The sequence below is a fragment of the Cetorhinus maximus genome, chromosome 11 (assembly GCF_964194155.1).
Source record: "Cetorhinus maximus chromosome 11, sCetMax3.hap1.1, whole genome shotgun sequence".
Classification (NCBI taxonomy): Eukaryota; Metazoa; Chordata; class Chondrichthyes; order Lamniformes; family Cetorhinidae; genus Cetorhinus; species Cetorhinus maximus.
The window spans coordinates 123,854,755-123,879,975 of record NC_135889.1 but is presented as its reverse complement, the minus strand read 5'-3'; the positions used below and the strand labels follow the sequence as shown (position 1 = coordinate 123,879,975).

At 46.8% G+C, this 25,221-nt stretch overlaps 1 protein-coding gene across 1 annotated transcript in view; it reads left to right on the top strand.

The window, feature by feature from the left end:
• The window catches only part of cnot9 (CCR4-NOT transcription complex subunit 9), a 23,580-nt gene extending 1,931 nt beyond the window's left edge, over window positions 1–21,649 (top strand). The window contains exons 2-8 of the mRNA XM_078552714.1: window positions 6,124–6,300; window positions 6,938–7,053; window positions 8,397–8,506; window positions 9,974–10,083; window positions 11,211–11,309; window positions 16,129–16,220; window positions 18,954–21,649. Of these exons, the coding sequence (XP_078408840.1) occupies window positions 6,124–6,300; window positions 6,938–7,053; window positions 8,397–8,506; window positions 9,974–10,083; window positions 11,211–11,309; window positions 16,129–16,220; window positions 18,954–19,122 (873 nt within the window). The 3' untranslated portion in view covers window positions 19,123–21,649. The remainder of the gene's footprint in view (window positions 1–6,123; window positions 6,301–6,937; window positions 7,054–8,396; window positions 8,507–9,973; window positions 10,084–11,210; window positions 11,310–16,128; window positions 16,221–18,953) is intronic.
• The last annotated feature ends 3,572 nt before the right edge of the window (window positions 21,650–25,221 follow it).

The following is a 25,221-nucleotide window of genomic DNA, read 5'->3' as shown; positions in this document are numbered from 1 at the left end:
CCTTGTTCTCTAGCTTTTCCTACGAACATACAAACAAGGAGCAGGAGTAGGCTATTCGGCCCCTCAAACCTGCTCTGCAATTTAATAAGGTCATGGCTGATCTGACAGTAACCTCAAGTCTGCATCCCGCCCATCCCCCCCCCGATAACCTATCACCTCCTTGCTTACCAAGAACCTATCCACCTCTGCCTTAAAAATATTCAAAGACTCTGCTTCCACTGCCTTTTCAGGAAGAGAATTCCAAAGACTCACGACTCTGAGAGAAAAAAATTCTGTCTCATCTGTTTTAAATGGGCAACCCCTTATTTTTAAAGTGACCCCCAGTTCTAGATTCTCCCACAAGAGGAAACATCCTCTCAATGCCCCTCAGGATCTTATGTTTCAATCAAGTCGCCTCTTACTCTTCTAAACTCCAACGGATACAAGCCTAGCCTGTCCAACCTTACCTTATAACACAACCTGCTAAGAACATGCTGCTCTAAGAAACTATCCTGGAAACATTCTATGAACTCCTCAACTAGGTTACCTTTGCCAATCTAACTTTTCGAGTCTATATGTAGATTAAAATCTCCATGATTATTGCTGTGCCTTTCTGACAAGATCCCATTATTTCTTCATGCTCCAGCTACCATGTGGTTACTTATTAGGGGGCCTGTACATCGCTCCCACAAGTTACCTTTACCATTTCACATCTCTACCCAAACCATTTCCACGTACTGGTTTCCTGAACTTAGGTCATCCCTCTCTGTGCTAATACCATCATTAACTAACAGAGCCACTCCTCCACCTTTACCTCACTTCCTAAATGTCCTATACCCTTTAATATTCAGGTCCCAATCCATGTCCCCCTGCAGCCATATCTCTAATGGCTGTCAAATCATACTTATTTATTTCTATATGCACTCTCAGTTCATTTATTTTGAATGCTTTGTGCATTTTAATATAGAGCCTTAGTTTTATTCTTTTTATAACCTCCAGTCTCATCTGTTAATTTACTGTTAGATTTGTACTCTCTGTCCTTTCCTGTCAGTCTGTTTTTCATTTCCTGTAATGATACTTTTCTCTTTTATCTTGTCTTTACTCTTTGATTTGCCACATCTTACCAAATTTGATCCCTGGCCCCCTACTACTTAGTTTAAAACCCTCTCTACTCCCCTAGTCATATGGCTCGCAAGAACACTGGTTCCGGCAAGGTTTAGGTGTAGACCGTCCCAACAGTACAGATCCCATTTTCCCCAGTATTGGTGCTAGTACCCCACGAACTGGAACCCACTTCTCCCACACCAGGCTTTGAGCCATGCATTCACCTCCCTAATCTGATTTGCCCTATGCCAATCTGCACGTGTCTCAGGTAATCCAGAGATTGTGACCTTTGAGGTTCTACTTTTTAATTTGGTGCCAAGCTCCTCATATTGACTAAGCAGAACCACCTCCTTTGTTCTGCCTATGTCATTGGTACCAACATGGACCACAACGACTGAGGCCCCCCCCCCCCCACCAGCACTCCCATTGCAAGTTCCTCTCCAGCCCTGAGCGCAGATGTCCTGAACCCTGGCACCGGGCAGGCAGCACAGCCTTCTGGACTCGCGCTCTTTGCTGCAGAGAACAGTGTCAATCCCTCTGACTATACTGGCCCCTACTACCACTTGTAACTCCCCTCCCCTGTATACCAGGGTGCCATGGCCAGGCAGTTCATTTTTTATGAGTGAGAACAGTTTCTTCCTATCTACTCTGTCCAGACCCTCATGGTTTTGAATATCTCTATCAAATCTCCTCTCAGCCTTCTTTTCTCCAAGGAAAATCATCTTGACTTCTCAAGACTATCTGCATAACTGAAGTTACTCATCCCTGGAACTATTTTCATGAATCTTTTCTGCTCCGTCCCTTAACGCCTTCACATCTTTCCTGAAGTGCAGTGCCCAGAACTGGATGGAATACTCCACTGAGACCAAACTAGTGTATTATACAAGTTCAGCATAACCTTGGCCTTGTACTGTATGTCCCTATTAATAAAGGCCAGGATACTGTAGGCTTTATTAAACACTCTCTCAACCTCCTGTCCTGCAACCTTCAGTGACTTATTCCTATATACACCCAGGCCCCTCTGCTCCTGCACCCTCTTTAGAGTTGTACCCTTTATTTTATATTGTCTCTCCAGGTTCTTCCTAACAAAATGAACCATTTCACATTTCTCCTCACCTGGACTGGGACTCCATTGGTTGTGGGAGGGGGGAAGCCCCGGCTCCAGCACTAACATTAGTAGACAGAGAAGCTACAGAGAATCAATCAATCGGTCCCGCGGCGAGTCGGTCCCGCGGCGAATCGATCCCGCAGCACTTTTGAAGCATCGTCACTAAACGCCAGTTGAGTCTTTGAATATGTTCAAGGTTGATTTGGACACTTCTTTGATTGACAAGGGAGCCAAGGGTTATGGGGGACAGGCAGGAAAGTGGAGTTAAGGCCACAATCAGATCAGCCATGATCATTTTGAATGGCGGAGCAGGCTCGATAGGCCGAATAGCCTACTGCTGCTCCTAGGCTTTGTTAATGGGGGCATAGAGTACAAGAGCAAGATGGTTATGTTAAACTTGCATGAGGCACTAGTTCGGCCTCAGCTGGAGTATTGTGATTGGTTCTGGGCACTGCACTTTAGGATGGATGTGAAGGCATTGAACAGAGTGCAGTAAAGCTTCATGAGAATGGTTCACTGACGAACTTCAGTTATGAAGATAGATTGGTGAAGTTGGGACTGCTTTCTTTGGAGAAAGGAAGGCCGAGAGGAGACTTGATAAAGGTGGTCAAAATCATGAGGGGTCAGTTGTCACTTGTAAAAGGATGGAGAACAAGAGTGTACAGATTTAAAATAATTGGCAAAAGAAGCACAAGTGATATGAGAAAACATGTTTTCATGCAGTGAGTGCTTAGGGTCTTGAATCCTCTGCCTGAGTGTGTGGTGGAGGCAGGTTCAACTGAGGCATTCAGAAGAGAATTAGAATGTTACTTGAAAAGGAAGAACATGCAGGGCTGTGGGGAGAAGGCAGGAGAATGGAACTAAGGGAATTGCTCATTCAGTGAACCGGTGCTGACACAATGAGCCGAATGGCCTCTTTCTGCATTGTAACAATTCTGATTTCTGATGGTTGACTGAGCGGGTGCATTGTCATGTGAGTCAGAAAGTCTTCGAGTTGGAGTCCCCACTTGTATTTGGCCCAGCTGGTCTGTGCCGGTGTTTATGCTACGCATGAGCTTCCTCCTCCCACCCTTCTTTATCTTGCCTTTCGTTCAGTTGGCTGGCCGGCTGGTTTGTGATGCAGTGATGCCAACAGCGCAGGTTCAATTCCCATACTGGCTGAGGTCATCCATGAAGGCCCTGCCTTCTCAACCTCGCCCCTTACCTGAGGTGCAGTGACCCTCAGATTAAACTCACCACCAGTCGTCTCTCTGTAATGGGAGAGCAGCCTATGATCCTCTGGGACTACAGTGACTTTCATTTTCAAACGTATCTATTCCTTTTTTCCATCGCGTGTTTACCTAGCTTCATCTTAAATGTATCTGTGTCTGTGGTAGCGAGTTCCACGTTCTCAGCACTCTCTCTGGGTAAAGAAGTTTCTGCTTATTGGTGATCACCAGGGGCTTCCCAAAGTGTGGGTCATGGCCCCCAGTGGGGTTACGAGGTGAGATTTTAGGGCTGCAAGTTCCAAGGCAGCAATGGCTGCTGTGGAGCTCAGACTGATTTCTGACAGCTGCAAGGCCCCTGTAAATCCGCGCATCTTTTGTTGGTGGGCATGCCCTAATCAACTGCTCTCTGAAGCCCAATGGCTGCTGCAAAAAAGCCTGTCAGTAGGTGGGGTTGTTTTTATTTTTGTAAAAGACCGATTTCTTCAATAATCAGGATCGTAATGCATTAATAACCATGATACTATTACATTAATAATGGCAATCCTATTGCAACATTAATGAGGATCCTGTTATATCAATACTCAGATCAATTACATTAATAACAAGCTGCTTATTCATCATCAGACTCCTGTTACTATAAGGTTCTTGAGATTGCCTTAGGTTGGACTCCGGACCCCATAAAGTTTCGTGGCATCAGGTCAAACATGGGCAAGGAAACCTCCTGCTGATTACCGGGTGAGGGAACCAACATGAGGGAAAAACATACTTGACCTCATCCTCGCCACCCTGCCTGCCGCAGATGCATCTGTCCAGGACAGTATCGGTAGGAGTGACCACCGCACAGTCATTGTGGAGACAAAGTCCTTCCTTCACATTGAGGATACCCTCCATCGTGTTGTGTGGCACTACCACCGTGCTAAATGGAATAGATTTAGAACAGATCTAGCAGCTCGAGACTGGGCATCCATGAGGTGCTGTGGGTCATCAGCAGCAGCAGATTTGTACTTGAACACAATCTGTAACCTCATGGCCTGGCATATCCCCCACTCTACTATTACCATCAAGCCAGGGATCAGCCCCGGTTCAATGAAGAGTGCAGAAGGGCATGTCAGGAACAGCACCAGGCATACCTTTAAAGTGAGGTGTCAACCTGGTGAAGCTATAACTCAGGACTACTTGTATGTCAAACAGCATAAGCAGCAATTGATAGACAGAGCTAAGCGATCCCACAACCAGCGGATCAGATTTAAGCTCTGCAGTCCTACCACACCCAGTCGTGAAAGGTGGTGGACAATTAAACAACTCATTGGAGGAGGAGGCTGCACAATTTCCCCATCCTGGGGGAGCCCCGCTCATCAGTATAAAAGATACGGCTGAAGCATTTGCTACAATCTTCAGCCTGAAGTGCCGAGTGGTTGATCCGTCTCAGCCTCTTCCCGATGTCCCCAGCATCACAGATGCCAGTCGTCAGCCAATTCGATTCACTCCACGTGACATCAAGAAATGGCTGAAGGCACTGGATACAGCAAAGGCTATGGGCCCTGACAAAATTCCAGCAATAATACTTGTGCTCCAGAACTTGCTGCAACCCTAGCCAAGCTGTTCCAGTGCAGCTACAACACTGGCATCTACGCAGCTATGTGGAAAATTGCCCAGGTATGTCCTGTACACACAAAGCAGAACAAATCTAATGTGGCCAGTTATCGCCCCATCAGTCTACCCTCCATCATCAGTAAAGTAATGGAAGGGATCATCAACAGTGCTGTCAAGCAGCACTTGCTTAGCAAGTGTCCAAAAATCTATCAATCGCTGTTGTGAATATATTCGACAATGGAGCATCCAAAACCCGCTGGGCAGAAAATTCCAAAAGATTCCCAACCCTCAGAGTGAAGAAACTTTTCTTTGGCCTGCCCCTTATCAGGAGACCACGGCGCTTAGTTCTAGACTGTCCAACAAGCCAAACAGCCTCTCAGCATCTACTCTGCCAAGGCCTTGAAGAATTTTTGATGTTGCAGTGCAATTTACCCAACAAGTATTAGGTAAAACCAACTCCTCAACTGTGATCCCTGTCGACTCCAGCAGTCACTGGTGTGAGATGCTGCTTCTACTCTCTTCCTGTAGAGAAGCAGCAACAGAAAACGCCAGACTGCTGCCAGAGAGAGATTCATGGCATGTGGCAACGCTCCATGCAACCCTGGAGGCAGATTATAAACACAATATTTACCAACGGGTGATATTCTATGTGGTTAACAAATAACACCCCAAAAACAGGTGGTATGCTTTGTGTTGTAAACTGTACCTTGGTAATTGTTTTTTCACATAATGGCAAATAATTAGCACTGTTTGTCAGGTAAAGTGAGCTGCCTGTGATCAGCCTGAATGGGGTGAGTAACGGGAACTGGAGATGAGACACAATGGTTACTGGAAACCTGGCTGTAGGTAAACATGGCTGCTGTCAGTACACTGCCTGAGAGTTATGGAGGCAGATTCAACTGTGGCTTTCAAAGGGGAATTGGATGAACAGCTCGAGAGAGAAATTTTGCAGAGCTTGGGATGAAAGGGCGGGGGTGTGCGAAAAGCGGAGGAGCTGTTGCAGAGAGACATCACAGACCCGACAGACCGAAAGGACTGCTGTGCTGTAACCATTCTATGGTTCTATTCAATGTCATTCTCTTGTCATGATGCTGATCTATCTGTTGATTTCTATTCTTGCCCTGCTCACAGCCGGTTACTGCGCTGGCTCAGGTGGATCGAGAGAAGATTTACCAGTGGATCAATGAGCTGTCAAGCCCCGAGACCCGGGAAAATGCCTTGTTAGAACTTAGCAAGAAGAGGGAGTCGGTGCCTGACCTGGCCCCCATGCTCTGGCACTCCTTCGGAACCATTGCTGCCCTCCTACAGGTAATGGTCCTTTACATATCGAACCTTGTCATTCAATCTCAGCCATGGGACAACTTAGAGCTTTACTCCGTATCTAACCCCGTGCTGTACCTGTCCTGGGAGTGTTTGATGGGGACAGTGCAGAGGGAGCTTTACTCTGTATCTAACCCGTGCTGTACCTGTCCTGGGAGTGTTTGATGGGGACAGTGTAGAGGGAGCTTTACTCTGTACCTAACCCCGTGCTGTACCTATCCTGGGAGTGTTTGATGGGGACAGTGTAGAGGGAGCTTTACTCTGTATCTAACCCCGTGCTGTACCTGTCCTGGGAGTGTTTGATGGGGACAGTGTAGAGGGAGCTCCATGTAGACTGTATTTGTTCAGTTTACTCAGGGTCTGTGGCTGTTACTGGGTGAACCCTTTCAGTCTTCTCCTTTGTTCCGCAGTCACCTGGTGCAGATTGCCATGCAGAGCTTACAGAAACCTCCTTTGTAAGGTTTATCTGCCTGTGCCTGAGATGCAGTGTGAAAGCACTGTGCTTTCCTGGGGTTACTTGACGGGCTTCATTTAGTGTGAGCTCAATCATGCTACAGTTTCACTCATCTGTTTTACTGCACTCTTTGGGTTAGCATGATTTTCTTTTTACATTTCTTTTTTCCAGGAGATTGTAAATATTTATCCTTCTATCAATCCTCCAACCCTGACGGCTCATCAGTCAAACCGCGTGTGTAACGCACTCGCGTTATTACAATGTGTAGCATCACACCCAGAAACCAGGTAACAATACCTCTGTTTCCAGAAACCCTTTCTCTTCTGCGTTTTCAGTTGAAGCCTTAGACTTTACCTGGGGAGTCTGATCTTGCTCTATGATCTTGTGTTGGATTCCTTTGTGGGATCGCACACCAGAAGAAGGAAAAAAAGACTTGCATTTATATAGCAACTTTCACAATTATACGAGGCCCTGAAGCACTTCAGATGCAGTGAAGCACTTTAGAGGTATCGCATTGTAGGAAACGCAGCTACCAACTTTTTCAGAGCAAACAGCAGCAAAATAAATGACTCGACCCTCTGTTTTAAGTGTTGGCTGAGAGATAAATATTGACCTAAACTTCGCTCTTCTTTAAAATAGTGGCCTAGGACCTTTTATATTCATCTGAGGGGCCGCCAAGGCCAGGGTTTATGTCTCACCTGAAAGACGGCACCTCCCTCAGTACTGCACCTGGAGTGTCAACCCAGATTATGGGCTGAAGACCCCACAACATGACATTTTTGACACCAAGGGAATCCAGGGGTATGGGTGTAGGGTGGGAAAGTGGAATTGATGTAGAAGATCTGCTATGATATTGAATAGTGGAGAAGGCTCTAGGGACTAAATGGCCTATTCATGCTCATATTTCTTATGTTAAACAATATTACTAAAAATGGTAATTTAGTTCCTGTAATTTGATGTTAAAATTGGGTGGTGTTTGCTTGCATATTACCCATTAGTTGTGAAGTGCTTCTGGACACCATCAAAGCATGAGGGCTATCGATAGAGACTTGTTCATTTTTCCTCATCAGTCAGTGACTCATGAGCTGATGTTAGAAAGGGAGACGTCACTCTTGGGTCACTTCACAGAGTAGTGGAAATCTGGAATTCTCTCCCTCAAAAAGCTATGGATCAATTGAAATGAGGTATTGTCAATATAACACCTAGTTATAACTCCTGAAAAAGGGTATAAAAGATATTGCAAAATGAAGAATCATTGCTGCATTTGGAATAGAATGATTTGGCCAATCTCCTAAAACTGAAAGTTCAACTGCCAAGTTACTTGACTCAGGCAGATTGTATGTATACACTTTGTGCAACTATTGCTATAAACTCTGGCTTTGTATATGCTTTAGTAAACTTACCACTTTACTTAGAGCTCGTGTCTGAGACATTTGTCAATATCTCATAATTCTCAGGTCTGAACTTAAGTAGGTGAGATCTCACAAGCGAGGTCTTACAGAGCCTCATAATTTAACACTTTTAGCCCCAGTCACATTCTGGTGAATCCGGTGGTGTAGTGTCTGAGCTCAAGGACTATTCCATACAGGCCTGGTTTGTAACATTTTGTGTTTTGCCTGTTGTGTTCCAGGTCAGCATTTCTAGCAGCTCATATCCCGCTCTTCCTCTATCCGTTCTTGCACACTGTCAGTAAGACAAGACCCTTTGAGTATCTGCGACTCACCAGCCTGGGTGTCATAGGTAAGCACTCTGCTTTCTGTTTGTCGGGTTTTCTTTTCTTGACACTCTTGGTGCTGAAATGTTCTGTGGTGTAGTCTCACTGAAGCTGGAAATCCTCCAGGAGCTCACTGAAATTGGTGTTCTCCTTGTAGATGCTAAGATGGTGCAAATCAGGAATTACAACCAGCTCGACCCTTCTCCAGACCCTTTTTGTTGGCCAAACACAATCTCTCTCTCTCTCTCTCTCTCTCCCCATCCATTGGCCAGACACAATCTTCTCCAACTTCTCTGCTTTCCTCCTCTAACAAAGAGTCATACGGACTCGAAATGTTAACTCTGTTTCTCTCTCCACAGATGCTGCCAGACCTGAGTTCTCCCAGCATTTCCTGTTTTTATTTGATTTCCAGCATTGGTTTGCTTTTATCTCTGCCTTCCAGTTTGGGTCAATGGATCATCACTGATAATCAAAAATGGGTCTAAATATAGGTCAGCAGGACTGGCAGAATCTGTGGAGAGAGAGAAATAGAGTTAATGTTTTGAGTCCAATATGACTGTCCCGTGGAACTGAGGGGAAGTTAGAAATGTGATGGGTTTAATGGTGTTGTGGAGAGAGAAACAGAGTTAACATTTTGAGTCCGCACAACTGCTCTTCAGAGCCCAGGCGAATGCTCTAGGGACCTGGGTTCGAATCCCACCACGGCAGATGGTGAAATTTGTATTCAGTAAAAAAAAAAATCTGGAATTTAGAAGTCTAATGATGACCATGAAACCATTGTCAATTGTCATTAAAAACCCACCTGGTTCACTAATGTCCTTTAGGGAAGGAAATCTGCCTATTTGTGACTCCAGACCCACAACAATGTGGTTGACTCTTAAATGTCTTTTGAAATGGCTGAGTAAGCCACTTAGTGCTTAAGGGCAATTAAGGATGAGCAATAAATGCTGGCCAGTGAGGCCCAGATCCCATGAACGAATAATAATATAAAAGAATTCCTGTACTCCAATCCCTTGCACCAAAAGCCAACATGTCATTGACCTTCCATGGTCATGGTGTGAAAGTGTAGAACTCAGTGTTGAGTTGAGCAGGCTGTAATGTATCTAATTGGAAGATTAGATGCAGGGGGGGGGACAAGAAGTGTCACACTCGACTTGATATTAACTCTCTTTCTTTCTCCACAGATCTTGCCGGACTTGCTGAGTTTTTCTAGCACTTCCTGTTTTTATTTCAGATTTCCAGCATCCGAATTATTTTGCTTTTGTATAATTATGGGTCATTCTGCACGTACGGTTCATGTGGAAACTGGAATTACAGCTTCTCTTTTTCCCCCTCCTACCGCCCCAACCAAAGGTGGGACTGGGGCGGGGGCGGGAGCTGTAACTCTAGTTCCCATCAGTGCAGTTTGTGTGATGTTCTAGCCCAGGTTGGCTGGTGTGTGAACTGTGGTTTACTGTTTTTTTTTAATCTGTTCTTTGTCCCCCTTTCTGCAGGAGCCTTAGTAAAAACAGATGAACAGGAAGTCATCAACTTCCTTTTGACAACAGAAATTATCCCTCTCTGTCTACGGATTATGGAGTCAGGAAGTGAATTATCCAAAACGGTAGGGGCTGCTGTCATGTGGGAGAAGGTGGATAGGGAGGTGGTGGTCATGGGAGTTTCATTATTACAGCTCTGTAAAGGCTTTAAGTACAATTACGCTAGGCCCCTCATCACTCACTGTTAATTTTATATTAATTGGGTCTCTAATTATATTCAAATGGTGGACATTTAACCTATATATAGGAACACAGCTGAATCCCCAGTTAATGCCCACCACCTCAGTGCAATTAACAATGATTAATATACAATTAACACACCCGCTTTCTCAGGTGGACCGTAGAGTGGAGCCTTTTCATGTGCCAACGTTCTTTAGCTGAACAAGATATTGCCTAAACACCACACTCTGCCAGAGTTTCCTGTGATAAACCCTATAAACCCCTCACTGTAACACCCCCACTCTCTGATACAGCTCCCTGTGATAAACCCTATAAACCCCTCACTGTAACACCCACACTCTCTGATACAGCTCCCTGTAATAAACCCTATAAACCCCTCACTGTAACACCCCCACTCTCTGATACAGCTCCCTGTGATAAACCCTATAAACCCCTCACTGTAACACCCCCACTCTCTGATACAGCTCCCTGTGATAAACCCTGTAAACCCCTCACTGTAACACCCCCACTCTCTGATACAGCTCCCTGTAATAAACCCTATAAACCCCTAACTGTGACACCCCCACTCCATAAAGCCCCCTGTGATAAACCCTATAAACCCCTCACTGTGACAGTCCCACTCTCCAATACAGCTCCCTGTGATATATCCTATAAACTTTTTTTTATAACATTCACTCTCTGAGACAACACCCCCATTGATTAAACCCATAAAGCCCTCCCTAATATCCCTTCAGTAGCTGCCATTAGGGTTCTTAGGTTCTCTGGTCTAATGTATCCTTTCTGCTGGTGAACAGCATGTCTGACAGCTTGACATTTTCCCCAATGAGCCCATGTGTTTTGGGCAGCTGACAGGTTTTGGGGGTGGTGTGGGATGGTGGGTGTGGGGCACGGTTACAAGCACAGATCTTCATCCTGCCCTCAGGAAGCTGTGCTTGCTCTCAGCAGCTGAGTTAAGTGTTCTTGCTTTGTTTTGTGACCCGTGTAACCTGTCTTCTCTCGTTCTGGTCCCTAGGTTGCAACTTTTATATTGCAGAAGATCCTGTTGGATGACACAGGGCTGGCTTACATCTGTCAAACATACGAACGATTCTCTCACGTGGCCATGATTCTGGTGAGCTGAAAGAGCGGGCGTGATGCCCTGTTACTGGCTAGTGTTGGAAATGAAAAATATGCCTTTTATAATACACGCCTCGCCTAGCGCTTCACCTACACTTACTTATTTATTCACTCAGTCAATCTTCCATCCCTTCCTCCTGCCAGGATTTGTTGCCTATCCCTAATTGCCCTTGAGAAGGTGGTGGTGAGTCACTGCCATGAACTGCTGCAGTCCTTTTGGTGTGGATGCACCTACAGTGCTGTTAGGGAGTGAGTTCCAGAATGTTGGCCCTGCGAAAATGTCCTTTGAACCCATTGATTCAACCTGTTTCTATGTCCTTGCCTGGTGTGTTATCTCATGATTCTTTCCCTTTGAGTTCCAGACTTCCCCGTACCTTCCATCTTCCTCCAATCTCTGCCCCTGTTTGTCGAGTAATGCAGAGTTAGTTGTTGAGGATTGTAGTTACGTTTTCCTCCAATCCAACCATATGAAAGAATTGTGGTTTGTCAAGCACAATTGTCCCTTTTGAAATCTGTGCTATTTATTTCTTTTTGATCTTTATCAAGGTACATTTTTATTTCTTTAATTACGCCATGATTTTATCTCCCACTGATGTTAAATGAACATTCCAGTAATTACCCGGATTAGCCCTGTCTCCCTTTGTAATAATGGGCGCCATGTTGGTCACCCTCCAGACACACATCCACATGCAATGCAGCCTGAAGTACAAGGATCCTAGGATCTTATTCCATTGGGCGCCTTAGCTTAACTAATTCATTTAAAATGTTCCTTTTATACATCATAATATCACTCATCCCACTCTTGACCAGTTCAGGATTCACCTCCTCTCCAACATGCTTTTTACTAAAGGTCAATACGAAGTACTTATTAAAGGCCCTGCAATTTTTCAAATTGTCTACATCTTGATAATTCTCCCACCTCCGTGTGTTAGTTTTCTTTTTACCGATGTAATTGTCCCTTATACAAAAAGCTTGGGCAAATGTTGGTTTTAAGAAGTGTCTTAAAGGACAAGAAAGAGGGAATTCCTGAGCCTAAGGCCCAGACAGCTGGAAGCACGGCTGCCAATGGTGGAGCAATTCAAACTGAGGATGTGCAAGAGACCAGAATTGGAAGAGCATAGAGATCATGGACTGTTGTGAGGCTTGTGGATGTGGATGATATTTGATAGGTGTGTGATTAAAATGTCCCCGGACAACAGTAATTTTGTTGTTTTGTGCCCATTTCCTGACAGGAGGTTCCAGGTTTGATGTTTGGTCTCTGAGTTGGGTATTCGCAGCTCCAGTGACAACGGGAATAGTCTCGATGCCCTTGAGGGTTAGAGAGGGGTGTAATAGAGGCGCATAATGGGGAAGGTGGTGGCGTAGTGGTAATGTCACTGGACTAGTAACCCAGAGGTCCGGGCTAATGCTCTGGGGACAAGGGTTCAAATCCCAACACGACAGCTGGTGAAATTTAAATTCAATTAATAAATCTTAAAAAACCTAGTCTCGGTAATAGTGACCATGAAACCATTGTCTATTGCGTAAAAAGCCATCTGGTTTACTGTTGCCCTTTAGGGAAGGAAATCTGCCGACCTTACCTGGTCTGGAATACATGTGACTCCAGACCCACAGCAATGCCGTTGACTCTTAAATGGCCTATCAAACCGCTACAAAATCTGCAAAAAGGAATGAAACAAGGTGGATCTCCCGGCATCGACCTAGGCACTGACAACGACAGCCTCACAACCAGCCCTGTCGACCCTGCAAAGTCGTCCTTACTAACATCTGGGGACTTGTGCCAAAATTGGGAGAGCTGTCTCACAGACTAGTCAAGCAACAGCCTGACATTGCCTGTCAGGAATGTTTCCATGAGTATGACTATGTCCCAGACACCATCATCACCATCCCTGGGTATGTCCTGTCCCATTGGCAGGACAGACCCAGCAGAGGTGGTGGCGCAATGTTATACAGTCGGGAGGGAGTTGCACTGGGAGTCCTCAGCATCGACTCCGGACCCCGTGAAGTCTCATGGCATCAGGTCATACATGGGCAAAGAAACCTGCTGATTACTGTCTTTGTTGCCATCCCCCCAGGTGGCAAGGGCACAGAACGTACTCTAGGTGGGGACTTCAATGTCCACCATGAAAGACCGAGCTGGCTGAGTCCTAAAGGACATAGCTGCTAGACAGAGTCTGCAGCAGGTGGTGAGGGAACCAAACAAGAGGGAAAAACACACTTGACCTCATCCTCACCAACTTGCCTGCTGCAGGTGGATCTGTCCATGACAGTATCGATAGGAGTGACCACCTTCTCAGTCCAGTCTCGTCTTCACATTGAGGATACCCTCTATCGTGTTGTGTGGCACTACCACCGTGCTAAATACTGCAAAGGCTATGGGCCCTGACAACATTCCGGCAATAGTACTGAAGACTGTGCTTCAGAGCTAGCTGCACCCTTAGCCAAGCTGTTCCAGTACAGCTACAACACTGGCATCTACCTGGCAATGAGGAAAATTGCCCAGGTATGTCCTGTACACACAAAGCAGGACAAATCCAACCTGGCCAATTATAGCCCCATCAGTCTACCCTCCATCATCAGTAAAGTAATAGAAGGGATCATCAACAGTGCTTAGCAATGACCTGCTCACTGATGCCCAGTTTGGGTTCTGCCAGAGCCACTCAGCTCCTGACCTCATTACAGCCTTGGTTCAAACATGGACAAAAGAGCTGAACTCCTGAGGTGAGGTGAGAGTGACTGCCCTTGACATCAAGGTAGCATTTGACCAAGTGTGGCATCAAGGAGCCCTCGCAAAACTGGAGTCAATGGGAATCAGGGGGAAAACTCTCTGCTGGTTGGAGTCATACCTAGCACAAAGGAAGATGGTTGTGGTTGTTGGAAGTCAATCATCTCAGCTCCAGGACATCACTGCAGGAGTTCCTCAGGGTAGTGTCCTCGGCCCAACCATCTTCAGCTGCTTCATCAATGACCTTCCCTCCATCATATCTGAGGACTTGTGAATGTTGTTGAACGTTGTGCATAAATACTGTGGCTACAAGAGCAGGTTAGAGGCTGGGAATTCTGTGGCGAGTAACTCACCTCCTGACTCCCCAAAGCCTGTCCACCATCTACAAGGCACGAGTCAGGAGTGTGGTGGAATACTCCCCACTTGCCTGGATGAGTGCAGCTCCAACAACACTCGAGAAACTCAACACCATGCAGCCAGCTTGATTAGCACCCCATCCACCACCTTCAACATTCACTCCCTCTACCACTGACGCACATTGGCAGCAGTGTTTACCGTCTACAAGATGCACTGCATTAACTCACCCAGGCTCCTTACACAGCACCTTCCAAACCCGTGACCTCTACCACCTAGAAGGACAAGGGCAGCAGACACATGAGAACACCACCACCTGCAAGTTCCCCTCCAAGCCACACACCATCCTGACTTGGAAATATATCACCGTTCCTTCACTGTCACTGGGTCAAAATCCTGGAACTCCCTCCCTAACAGCACTGTGGGTGTACAGTAAAGTCCTGCTTTTTGCGACTTCCTAGTTTGTGTATTCACTTACCTGCGCTTTGTTCACTTACCTGCGCTTTGTACTTTTGTACACCGCATCGCCCATCGCATGAGCAATGTTCGCTTATCTGCGTTTTCTTCTCCCTCTCTCCTCTTTCCCTGGGGAGACGGCAGCCATGACGGAGCAGAGACTGGAATGGTTGCAGCTGAAGTGCAGTCCGAACGAAGGGATTATCCCGGAAATGTCCGAATCTCTCGGTCCAGAGCTGCAATAATGGCTCTGTTCAATTTTGAAATCTTCACCGATGTATTGCTCAGTGGCTACCCCGTCTGTCGTATACAGGTACTGCGCCACAATTTGCTGTAGAGTAACTGCCCAAACCATTGCTGCCCTCGCATGGCTGGAATCTAATTGAGTCCCATTGAAAAGCATGTTCATCGCTCGCGATTTCGCCATTTGCGAGGTTTCACGGGAACGTAACCCCTGCGAACGGTGGGCCTTGACCTACAAGATGTGGACTGCAGCAGTTCAAGAAGGCCTCAAGGACAATTAGGGACCGGCAACAAAAATGCTGGCTTAGCCAGCGACACCCATGTCCCATGAAAGAATAGAAAAACATCAAATCGGGGGGGATCTCTGCTCCTGGCAGCCATTCAGTGATCCCTGCTGGTGAGTTTGTGTCCATGGATTTTATTTTTTTTTGATTTGTTCTCAGGATGTGGGCATGGCTGCATTTATTGCCCTTGAGAAAGTGGTGGTGAGCCTTCTCCTTGACCTGCTGCAGCCCACGTGGTGAAGGTGCTCTCACAGTGCTGCTGGATCGGGAGTTCAGGATTTTGACCCAACCACAATGAAGGAAAGGCCAACATGGGTCCAGATCTGATGGTGTTGACTTGGGAAATGTGGAGGTGGTGATGTTTCTGAAACATTGCTGCTCCTGTCCTTCCTGACAGTAGAGGTCACTGAAAGGGAGGTACTGCCAATGTGACCTTGGTGAATTGCTGCACTGCGCCCTGTAGATGGTACACAGTGTGTTGGCGGTGGAGGAAGTGGATACTGAGTTCAGTGGTAGCGGCACTGATCAAGTGGACTGTCTGTCCTAGGTGGTGGTGAGTTTCAGGAGAGGACAACATTAGGCGTGGCTGTGTTGACAGTTGAATGTCCTCAGGATATCCATGTAGAATGGGGTGAGATACTGGCGTTTTTGGGATCTGAAACTTGGAGTGGTGTTGGGGGAAGGGGGGTGGTGACACAGTCTAACCAACAATCACTCCAGCTGCTCTAATATTGTCTTGTCTCTGCACACAGGGTAAGATGGTGCTGCAGCTGTCCAAAGAGCCCTCGGCCAGGCTGTTGAAGCACGTTGTTCGCTGCTACCTCCGTCTCTCCGACAATCCACGGTGAGTTCAGTGTGCATATGGCAGCAACGAGACAAACTAAAGTTGGACCCTTTCGTGGGCGAAACATGCTGGGGGGATGTTAATCGCCAAGTGAATCCTACCCCTGTGCCAAGGTGGCCGATTCTTGACACGCATCTTCTAGTTCTGGCGGTATGGCACCATCCCCCACCTACAGCTACAGACTTTGTGTCATTGGGACTGTGAGACCAGGTCTGTTTGTACTGACCCCTATACCCCCAATGCTGCCTGGGCTCCCTCCTCTGACTCTTTGGCAGTTTCACAGTGTAACATGACCAAGGCAAACAAGGCTATGGGCCTAGTGCTGGAAAATGGGATTATAATAGTTAGGTACTTGTTTGACCGACACAGACTCGATGGGCTGAAGGGCCTTTTTCTGTGCTGTAGACCTCTATGACTCTGTGGTTGGGGAATCAGACGCTGGGTTTTTGGTGGCCTGTGTTATGGTGGTAACCAGAAGGTGTGTCGCAAGAGTTGGGGGAGGGGAAGGGGCAGAGGAGGTTCTCACAAATCTAGTTAGTGTCTTGGTCGTGGATTAGGAGTTAACTACTGCCCTCCAGAAAGCCTCCTTCCCAAATTTTGACAAGATGGTGAGGAGTAGGTCTTCATAAGACCATAAGACGTAGGAGCTGTAGGCCATTTGGCTCATCGAGTCTGCTCCGCCATTCAATGAGATCATGGCTGATCTGATAATCCTCAACTCCACTTTCCTGCCTTTTCCCCCATAACCCTTGATTCCCTTACTGATTAAAAATCTGTCTATCTCAGCCTTGGATATACTTAACGACCCAGCCTCTACAGCCCTCTGTGGTATTGACTACCCTCTGAGAGAATAAATTCCTCCTCATCTCTGTTTTAAATGGGTGCCCCCTTACTCTGAAATTATGCCCTCTGGTCCTAGACTCTCCCACAAGGGCAAACAACCTCTCAGCATCTACCCTGTCAAGTCCCCTTAGAATCTTATATGTTTCAATAAGTTCGCGCCTCATTCTTCTAAACTCCAGTAAGTACAGGCCCAACCGATTCAACCTCTCCTCATAAGAAAATCCCTCCATCCCCGGGATCAACCTAGTGAGCCTTCTCTGGACTGCCTTCAATGCCAGTATATCTTTCCTTAGATAAGGGGACCAAAACTGTTCTCAGTCTCCTAGGTGTGGTCTTAACTAGTGCCTTGTATATCTTTAGCAAGACTTCCCTATTTTTATACTCCATTTGCTTTGAAATAAAGGCCAACATTCCATTTACTTTCCCTATTACCTGCTGAACTTTTCACTTTTTGGGATTAATGCACGAGGCCCTCCAAATCCCTCTGTGCTGCAGCTTTCTGCAGTCTTTCTCCATTTAAATAATATCCAGCTCCTCTATTCTTCCTGCCATAGTGCATGACCTCACATTTTCCCACATTATATTCCATCTGCCACATTTTTCCCACTCACTTAACCTGTCTATACCCCTCTGTAGACTCCTTGTGTCACCCTCACCACTTGCCTTCCCACCTATTTTTGTGTCATTCGCAAACTTGGCGATAGTACATTAATTTCCCTCATCCAAATCATTAATATATATTAAAAATAATTGTGGCCCCAGCACTGACCCCTGTGGCACTCCACTCGTAACAGGTTGCCATCCTGAAGATGCCCCCCCTTATCCCAACTCCCTGTCTTCTATTAGTTAGTCAGTCCTCTATCCATGCTAATATACTACCCCCAACACCATGGGCTCTTATCTTACTAAGTAGCCTTATGTGTGACACCTTATCGAACACCTTTGGGAAATTCAAATATATTACATCTACTGGTTCCCCTTTATCTATCCTGCCTGTTACCTCCTCAAAGAATTCTAATAAATTTGTCAGGCATGATTTCCCCTTCATGAAGCCATACTGACTCTTCTTGATTAGATTATGTATTTCTAAATGTTCTGCTATTACATCCTTTATAATAGACTCCAACATTTCCCCAATGACAGATGTTAAGCTAACTGGCCTATAGTTACCTGTATTTTGTCTCCCTCCCTTTTTATAATAAGGGTGTTACATTGGCCATTCAGCATTCAGAAGAGAAGAGAATTCAGAAAAACGAAAGGCCCTTTGGCCAACCTCCACCTGAGTCTGTGCTTGATTCTTCCATCACAGATCCCCCTTTCCTGCACCAGGGAGTGTTAATTTACACCCACAATCTGTTTTTGGGACAAGGAGTTGGATTAGCAGTTAATGGGGCTGGGTGATGCGCTGTGTTGGGACACTCGAATTTCACCTCTGGGACCTGGCTTCAAATTCAGGTTAAATTTAAATGGGATAATAGATTCTTGAGTCTGGGAGCGTTCCAAGAAAAGGAGAGGTTTACAGGGCTGTGGGGAAAGAGCAGGGATTCATTGGGTAGCCCTTTCAAAAGTCAACCCAGTGAGCTGAACGGCATTCTTCTGTGCTGCAAAGCTTGATATTGAGTTGGGTAGTTTCTTCCCAGTTCCTGGACCCTGAGCACAAAGCAAACCTTGCTGCTTGTGTCAACACCTTCGGGGAAGGAAAGGTGCAGATTGTAGGATGTAGGCAAGAAAATCCTGGTTCACCGCAGTATTACTCTTTTTTTTCTAACACTTTTACTGTGCTGGTAGGGTTGAGAGTCCCTAGTGTGCTTTAAGCTGTGTTTATACCTGTGTAGCCGTGCGTTACAGGTAATGTTTTGAATGGCTTGATGTTGCTTTTGGACCCTGCAGGGCAAGGGAGGCACTCCGACAGTGCCTGCCTGACCAGCTGAAGGACACCACATTTGCCCAGGTGCTGAAGGACGACACTACCACCAAACGTTGGCTGGCCCAACTCGTCAAAAACCTCCAGGAGGGGCAGGTGACCGACCCCCGAGGAATCCCCCTCCCGCCCCAGTGACTGAGATGACCCTCCCACATGCTGGGGCTGTCGGGCTGTACCATCGCTGCCGGAGCCCGGGTTTTGGGGGTGGGGTCAGGTTGACGCTGCGTTTGTACATTTTTCTCTCTGAGAGGTGGACCAAGCTGTCAAGGATCACAGTGGTCTTTTGGAATAATGGGGATGTTCGACATGAGGAGCTGGACAGTGAACTGCAGAGTGTAGCTGGACAACTCATCATCTTTACCTCTGTCTTTCTCTGCTGCCAAACATCAAGCATTCGCCTCATGGAGTGTGGATAAGTCATGTCCCTGGGCTGGTTCACCAAGACCCCGTCTGGACTACATCAACTTCCAGTGTCTTCGACTCCTACCTACTACCCTGCTCCTGACTCACCCCCTCCCATTCATACTCGGTGTTCAGTTGACGATGTAAAGAAGATTTTGTCCAGAGTTCCCTGGGCTCGTGCTGGGTTAGTGCTGACATTAGGATTTGTCCTAGCTCTGTTTGTCTCTGGGAGACTTCTCTCTGTTACATGTAGCCTTGCTGCATCAGAAACTAGGGAATAGTTGGGTTCCAATGTGAGACCATTCACTATTTTAAAAATTATTCCTCTTTACCCCCAACCACCCTCGCTCTCAATATCCACCTCCATAGTTCCTTGTTAACATGCCAACTCATACCCTGACTCCCCGCACTGTCCCATAGGAAGACACTCACCCTGTACTGGGGCACACCACCTGTGCTCTGTGTTGGTCTCCCCATGTGCCCGCTTATTCTCTGATCTTCACTAATGATCCAACAAGCCTCTAACTAAAGCCACGAGGTTCTGCTGAGATGTGGAATCTGTCTCTCCACAGGCACAGCTGGGGAGATGATACTTGGAGAGATGTGTGAGTAAAGCAGCCCTCTGGGCAGGTGGTCCACACATTCAACCATGGTGTATTCCATCATTCTTTGTTTCTATTCTCTCATCAACCCCCTCCCCCCAGCCCCCAACAAGTTCAGAGGTTTGAGGGAATCTATTCTCTTGTGCCCTGTTGCTGTCTGGCTGTGTTTAATAGACCAGCTCAGCCCCAGGCCCTGGCTCAGGTGAAGCTCCCTTCAGCCTTGTTTCACCAGTGGGAGAACTTTCAGGTCAGACGGCACTTGCGCAGCCACTGCTGGTCAGCAGCTGGCCAATATTGGAGTAGATCTACCCCAGCACCCCGAACTGCCTTAACATACCCCAGCCTGACTTACACAAGACTCAGGGCCCCTGAGGTTCTGTAACACCTCCAGGACATCACTTGCAGTAATTCCCTCCTTCTCTCTCCCCCCCCCCCCACCTCTGACCCAATCTCATGGCACAAGAATGTAGATTCTGGGCCAATTCTGTCCCAAGATTTTTTCTTTTTTTGTTTTGTTTTGGGGACATCCAAAGCTAAATGTAATAAATATTTTTAAAATGCTGTATGTAAATTGTGCTGATCAATGGATTCTGTTTAGGAAAATGGTGCATTGAAAGGTGTTTACTGTGAGTTCCATAATGGTCCTGAGCTGTTTACGAAAATGATAGTTGCCACTTAACCCCTTGCTGGTTCACCTGATTATTATCTCCCCCTCTGCCCCGTCTCTAGCTAGGCGTAAAGTGGCAGTGAGCACATATTTGGTGCATTAGTGTCTGGTATTCGGAGTCCACGTGGTGTTTCCTGACACCATTCGCTGAATCCCCCGTTGGTTTGCAGGTTTCTGTCAGTGTGATTTCGCTGCTTGCACATTGTGGAATGCCCCCCTCTGACGTGTTTGGTGGCAGGAGGAGGGTGCCTGGTGAAGGGACCCTGTTTCCTTCCTGCCCGGGCCTCCAGTAAGTCCATGGTGGGAAGGTTCATGGTCGACCTTCCTGTCCCACCACCAGTTGAGGCCTTTAAGTGATTAATCAATGCCCTCTTAAGGGCCTCATCCTGCCCCAGATGTGGAGTGGGGGGGTACTCACCATGCCGGGAGCCGAAAAAGCACACCTCGTATGGTTGCTTGCAGGCTCCCAGGGGAAGCCCCTCATTCAAAGGCACTTGGTGGCTGATCGAGAGACCTGGCATCGGGAAGGTGGAGAGGAGGGGTGTCCCCTGCCCTACCCACAATCTCACACACGTGACTGGGCCCATTGGTGATCCTGGGCCTCAGGTGGCTGCATTACCGGTGCTAGCCACTGCTGCCCTGGTAGCGCTGCTGAGCAGCAAAGAGTTACCAGCCTCTGATTGACTGGCAGCTCTGGGCAGGTGGAGTTTCCACTCCCGGGGTCCTTGATTCCATGGAAGGCTCGCTGCTGCCCAGTTAGATGCCTGATTGGCACTTAACTTGGCAGGCTTTCCCGATAAGAGACAACGTGGGGCTCTCATTGGCTGCCCAGCTGGCAGGCAAGGCCCCTGTTGCCTCTGTTAAATAGCACCGTGGGTGCAGGTTGAAGTGTACAAGGTGTGAAATGTGTGGAGTGGGGAAGACTGTGTTACTGCAGATAATTGGAACAGTGTTGATATATAATAAAAAACAGAAACATGCTGGAAATACACTGGCCAAATCTTGTTTACCTTCCTCAGGGTGTTTTACAGCCAAAAGCTCGCCTTTTCTCATTATAGATTCTCATGCCTGGTGTGCATTTCCCACTCTTTATTTCATATTGACAGCGCTAGCACACTCACCCATCATTCAGTCACTCAAGTGCAAATTAAGGAGATAATGTTTTGGCATGCAGCCTAGGGGTAAGTTGAGACATGACTTGCGGTGAGTGTAGAGTGACTTGGGAGGAACAGGTGACTTTGGGCCACTGGTGCCCAAATCTCTCCACCCCTGGAGGTTTTCCTCGCCTCACATCTGGGTCTGTCGTAGACTCAATTGATAAGAGACTGATCACTGCGATTGGTCAACAAATCTGTTATGTTGATGGGGTTGAGATGAAATAAGATGGAAGGATGTGGAACATAAACACCAGCACGTGCCAAATGGCCTGTTTCTGTAAGTTCTATGGAACACTGCCTGGGGAAAGTAGCCTGCTCTCACCAGCCGAAGAGGAATTCAACACAATGTGCTGAATTTGGCAGACAGGATTTTTGTAATGGCCTGGCGTTCTTGCTGCTGGGGCGGGGGCGGGGTGGGGGGGTGGTCCATGTTATATGCAAACACTCAGTGTATGCATATGCTGATCACAGTCCACACACCTGAGTTCCTGGAGTCGCTAGGTAGAAGTGTGGAGTGAGCTGTCCGCAAGCATGACCCAGACCTCCCTGTCGCTTGCCATTTCAACACCCCACCCTGCTCTCATGCCCACATGTCCATCCTTGGCCTGCTGCAATATTCCAGTGAAGCTCAACGCAAACTGGAGGAACAGCACCTCATCTTCCGACAAGGCACTTTACAGCCTTCCGGACTGAATATTGAGTTCAACAATTTTAGATCATGAACTCTCTCCTCCATCCCACCCCCTTTCCGATCCCCCCCTTTTTCCAATAATTTATAATCTTTTTTACGCTATATTTTTTTCTTTTCCCTCCTATTTTTAAATTTATTTTGATCCATTGTTTCATCTCCACCTTTTAGACCATTTCGATCCCTTCCCCCCACCCCACCCATACTAGGGCCATCTGCCACTAGCTTGCTTCCCCTAATGTCCCCATTAGCACATCCTTTAGATAATATCACCACCGTTAACACCCTTTTGTCCATGACATCTTTGGCAATCTCTTGGCCTCCACCTATCACTGGCCCCCCTATCGAGCTCCTCCTGTCCCACCTCCTTCTACCAGCTTATATTTCATCTCATTTCTATGTGTCTTAGTTCTGATGAAGGGTCATATGGACTCGAAACGTCAACTGTATTCCTCTCCGCTGTCAGATGCTGTCAGACCTGCTGAGTTTTTCCAGGTATTTTAGGGAAGATGGTGTTGGGTGATTAGAATTTATGGGGAAGAGAAGCATTTGGAGGAATTGAGCTGTTAAGTATCAGTGGTGTGGCTGAGGACCTTCAGGGAGAGGGTAGGGACAGAGGCTTACAGAAGGTGCAGTTGAATGGTTTAAGACCACCGATGTGGAGATGGGTGGTATGCTTGTTTTGTTTCAACAGGACAGGTGAGTGAAATCAGTTGTTGCTGTAATTTAAAACCCTCCTTAAAATTTACCTGTGACAAAGCTCATATTGTTCACCCCATGTTTCCCACGTGCAGCATCCATTTCCTTTTCTTTGTGCCTTACGCAAAATGCAAGTTATTTACAAGTATTCAAAATTTCATTTTCCCTAAGGCAGGATGTTTGATAGGAGGGGCAAGGGTTAAGAGAAGGGTTGGGGCTGGGTATTGTTGGTGTACATGAGGAAAATAACCCCATGTGTTCAGATGTTACTGAGGGGCAACATGTGGGTGAGGGAGAGGAGGGGCCCAAATATGATCCTTGGGAGACCCTGGAAGTGATAGTGGGCAGTTAACATTCCTTTCATCAGCTGTCTTCAGAGTCTGATCTGAATAAACATCAGATAGGCTCCCAGCCAAAGAGATCTTGTGAGGAAACTCCTTTTGCACCAGCTCTCAGGTCGCTTTGCATTAAAAATGCATTTGTGGAACCAAACACAAATGATAGCATTGCAATGTGTCTAGACAGCAGAATTTTACACCCACTGCCTCCTCAGGCTGCAGTCAGAGGACTTCGGAGAATTTCACCCGAGGCGTAGGGGTCATTTGGAAGAATTTGATCCCCTGTTGTGTTCTGGGTCATGCTACCCATGCAGTGTGCTTCAGGACATTCTGTACTTGGCTCAATTAATTTTTTCTCTCTCTCTCAAAATAACCAGCTGGTGACCCGTCAATTACAGCAGGTTCAGTGTGGTGAGCGTGCCAGAACCCTGACAGTCTGTTTTAGCCCTGCCCTCACATCCCCCTGACACAAATAACCAGAAGAATTAAATGCATCAATGAAGTACTTTCAAGAGTAATTAGCCTGTTGGTGTGGTGGCACAATTCCTCCTTCAGCCAACAGTTTAATTGTATTAATTTCTCCCAAGTCATTCGTCAGCTGTTAAGACTTCTCATGGACATGCCTAGGTTCTAGATAAATACAAAATGTTTCTTACAGTTGCTCCCCTCAAGCACTTCATCAGCAACTGGACTCATGAAGGTAATGTTAAGCAGCTTGTGCACTGGTTTCTCCTGGGGCAGAGGGTGAAGACAGGAGGTTTAGAGGTGCCTCGGGGGCTGTAGGGAGGTCTTATGGCACAGTGGATAGTGTCCCTGCCTCTGAACCAGAAGCTCTGGGTTTAAGTCCCATTTCAGGACTTGGTGGCCGAGGAGGTGCGTTCATAACGCGGTCAAACAGGTCGATTATCAGCCTACAAATCCTTCCAACACACGCCAGTGTCGGGGTAAGAGTGGGAGAGATTCCTGGTCAGCCGTGTGATGGAAATAAAGTTGGAGCCTCTACCATCACCGTCCACACACAGCTCTAGGCGACAGCATGAGTGTAAAAGGAATGAACTGTAACACACCCATGTAGGGCCTGTAGGTGGCAGTGGAGGTGAGCTGGTCTGACACTCGGCCTCATTTAATCGTGACCTAGAAGACAGAGGGGCATTGCAGGAGGTTGAGACAGAACTATCATGGCTTGCACTGGTTAAAATTGAGAAAAATGAGTATTGCATAGAATTTTACAGGTCATTCGGCCCAACTGGTCCATGCTGGCACTTAGGCCCCACAAAAGCCTCCTCCCACCACTCTTCTACCTAACCATCCATGTATCATTTTATTCCTCAAATGCTTCTACGTTATTTGCCTGTTTTTGGTACTAAGTTCCACATTCTTACCACTCTCCTGGTAAAGACACTTTTTTTTTAACTTCCAACTGGATTTATTAGTGACAATCTTATATTAATGGCCACTAGTTTGGGTCTCCCCCCACAAATGGAAACATCTCTCTGTCCTACCCTATCAAACCCTATCATCATTTAAAGGATCCCTTTGAGGTCACCCTCAGCTCTCTCATTTCTAGCCTCAGTCTTGTGTACAAGACGATGTAAGGATGGCAAAGAAATTTGGGGACAGCAGTGTAACGATTACTTTATTAATCCAATGAACTTCAGCTCAAATTCCACTACCGCAGTTT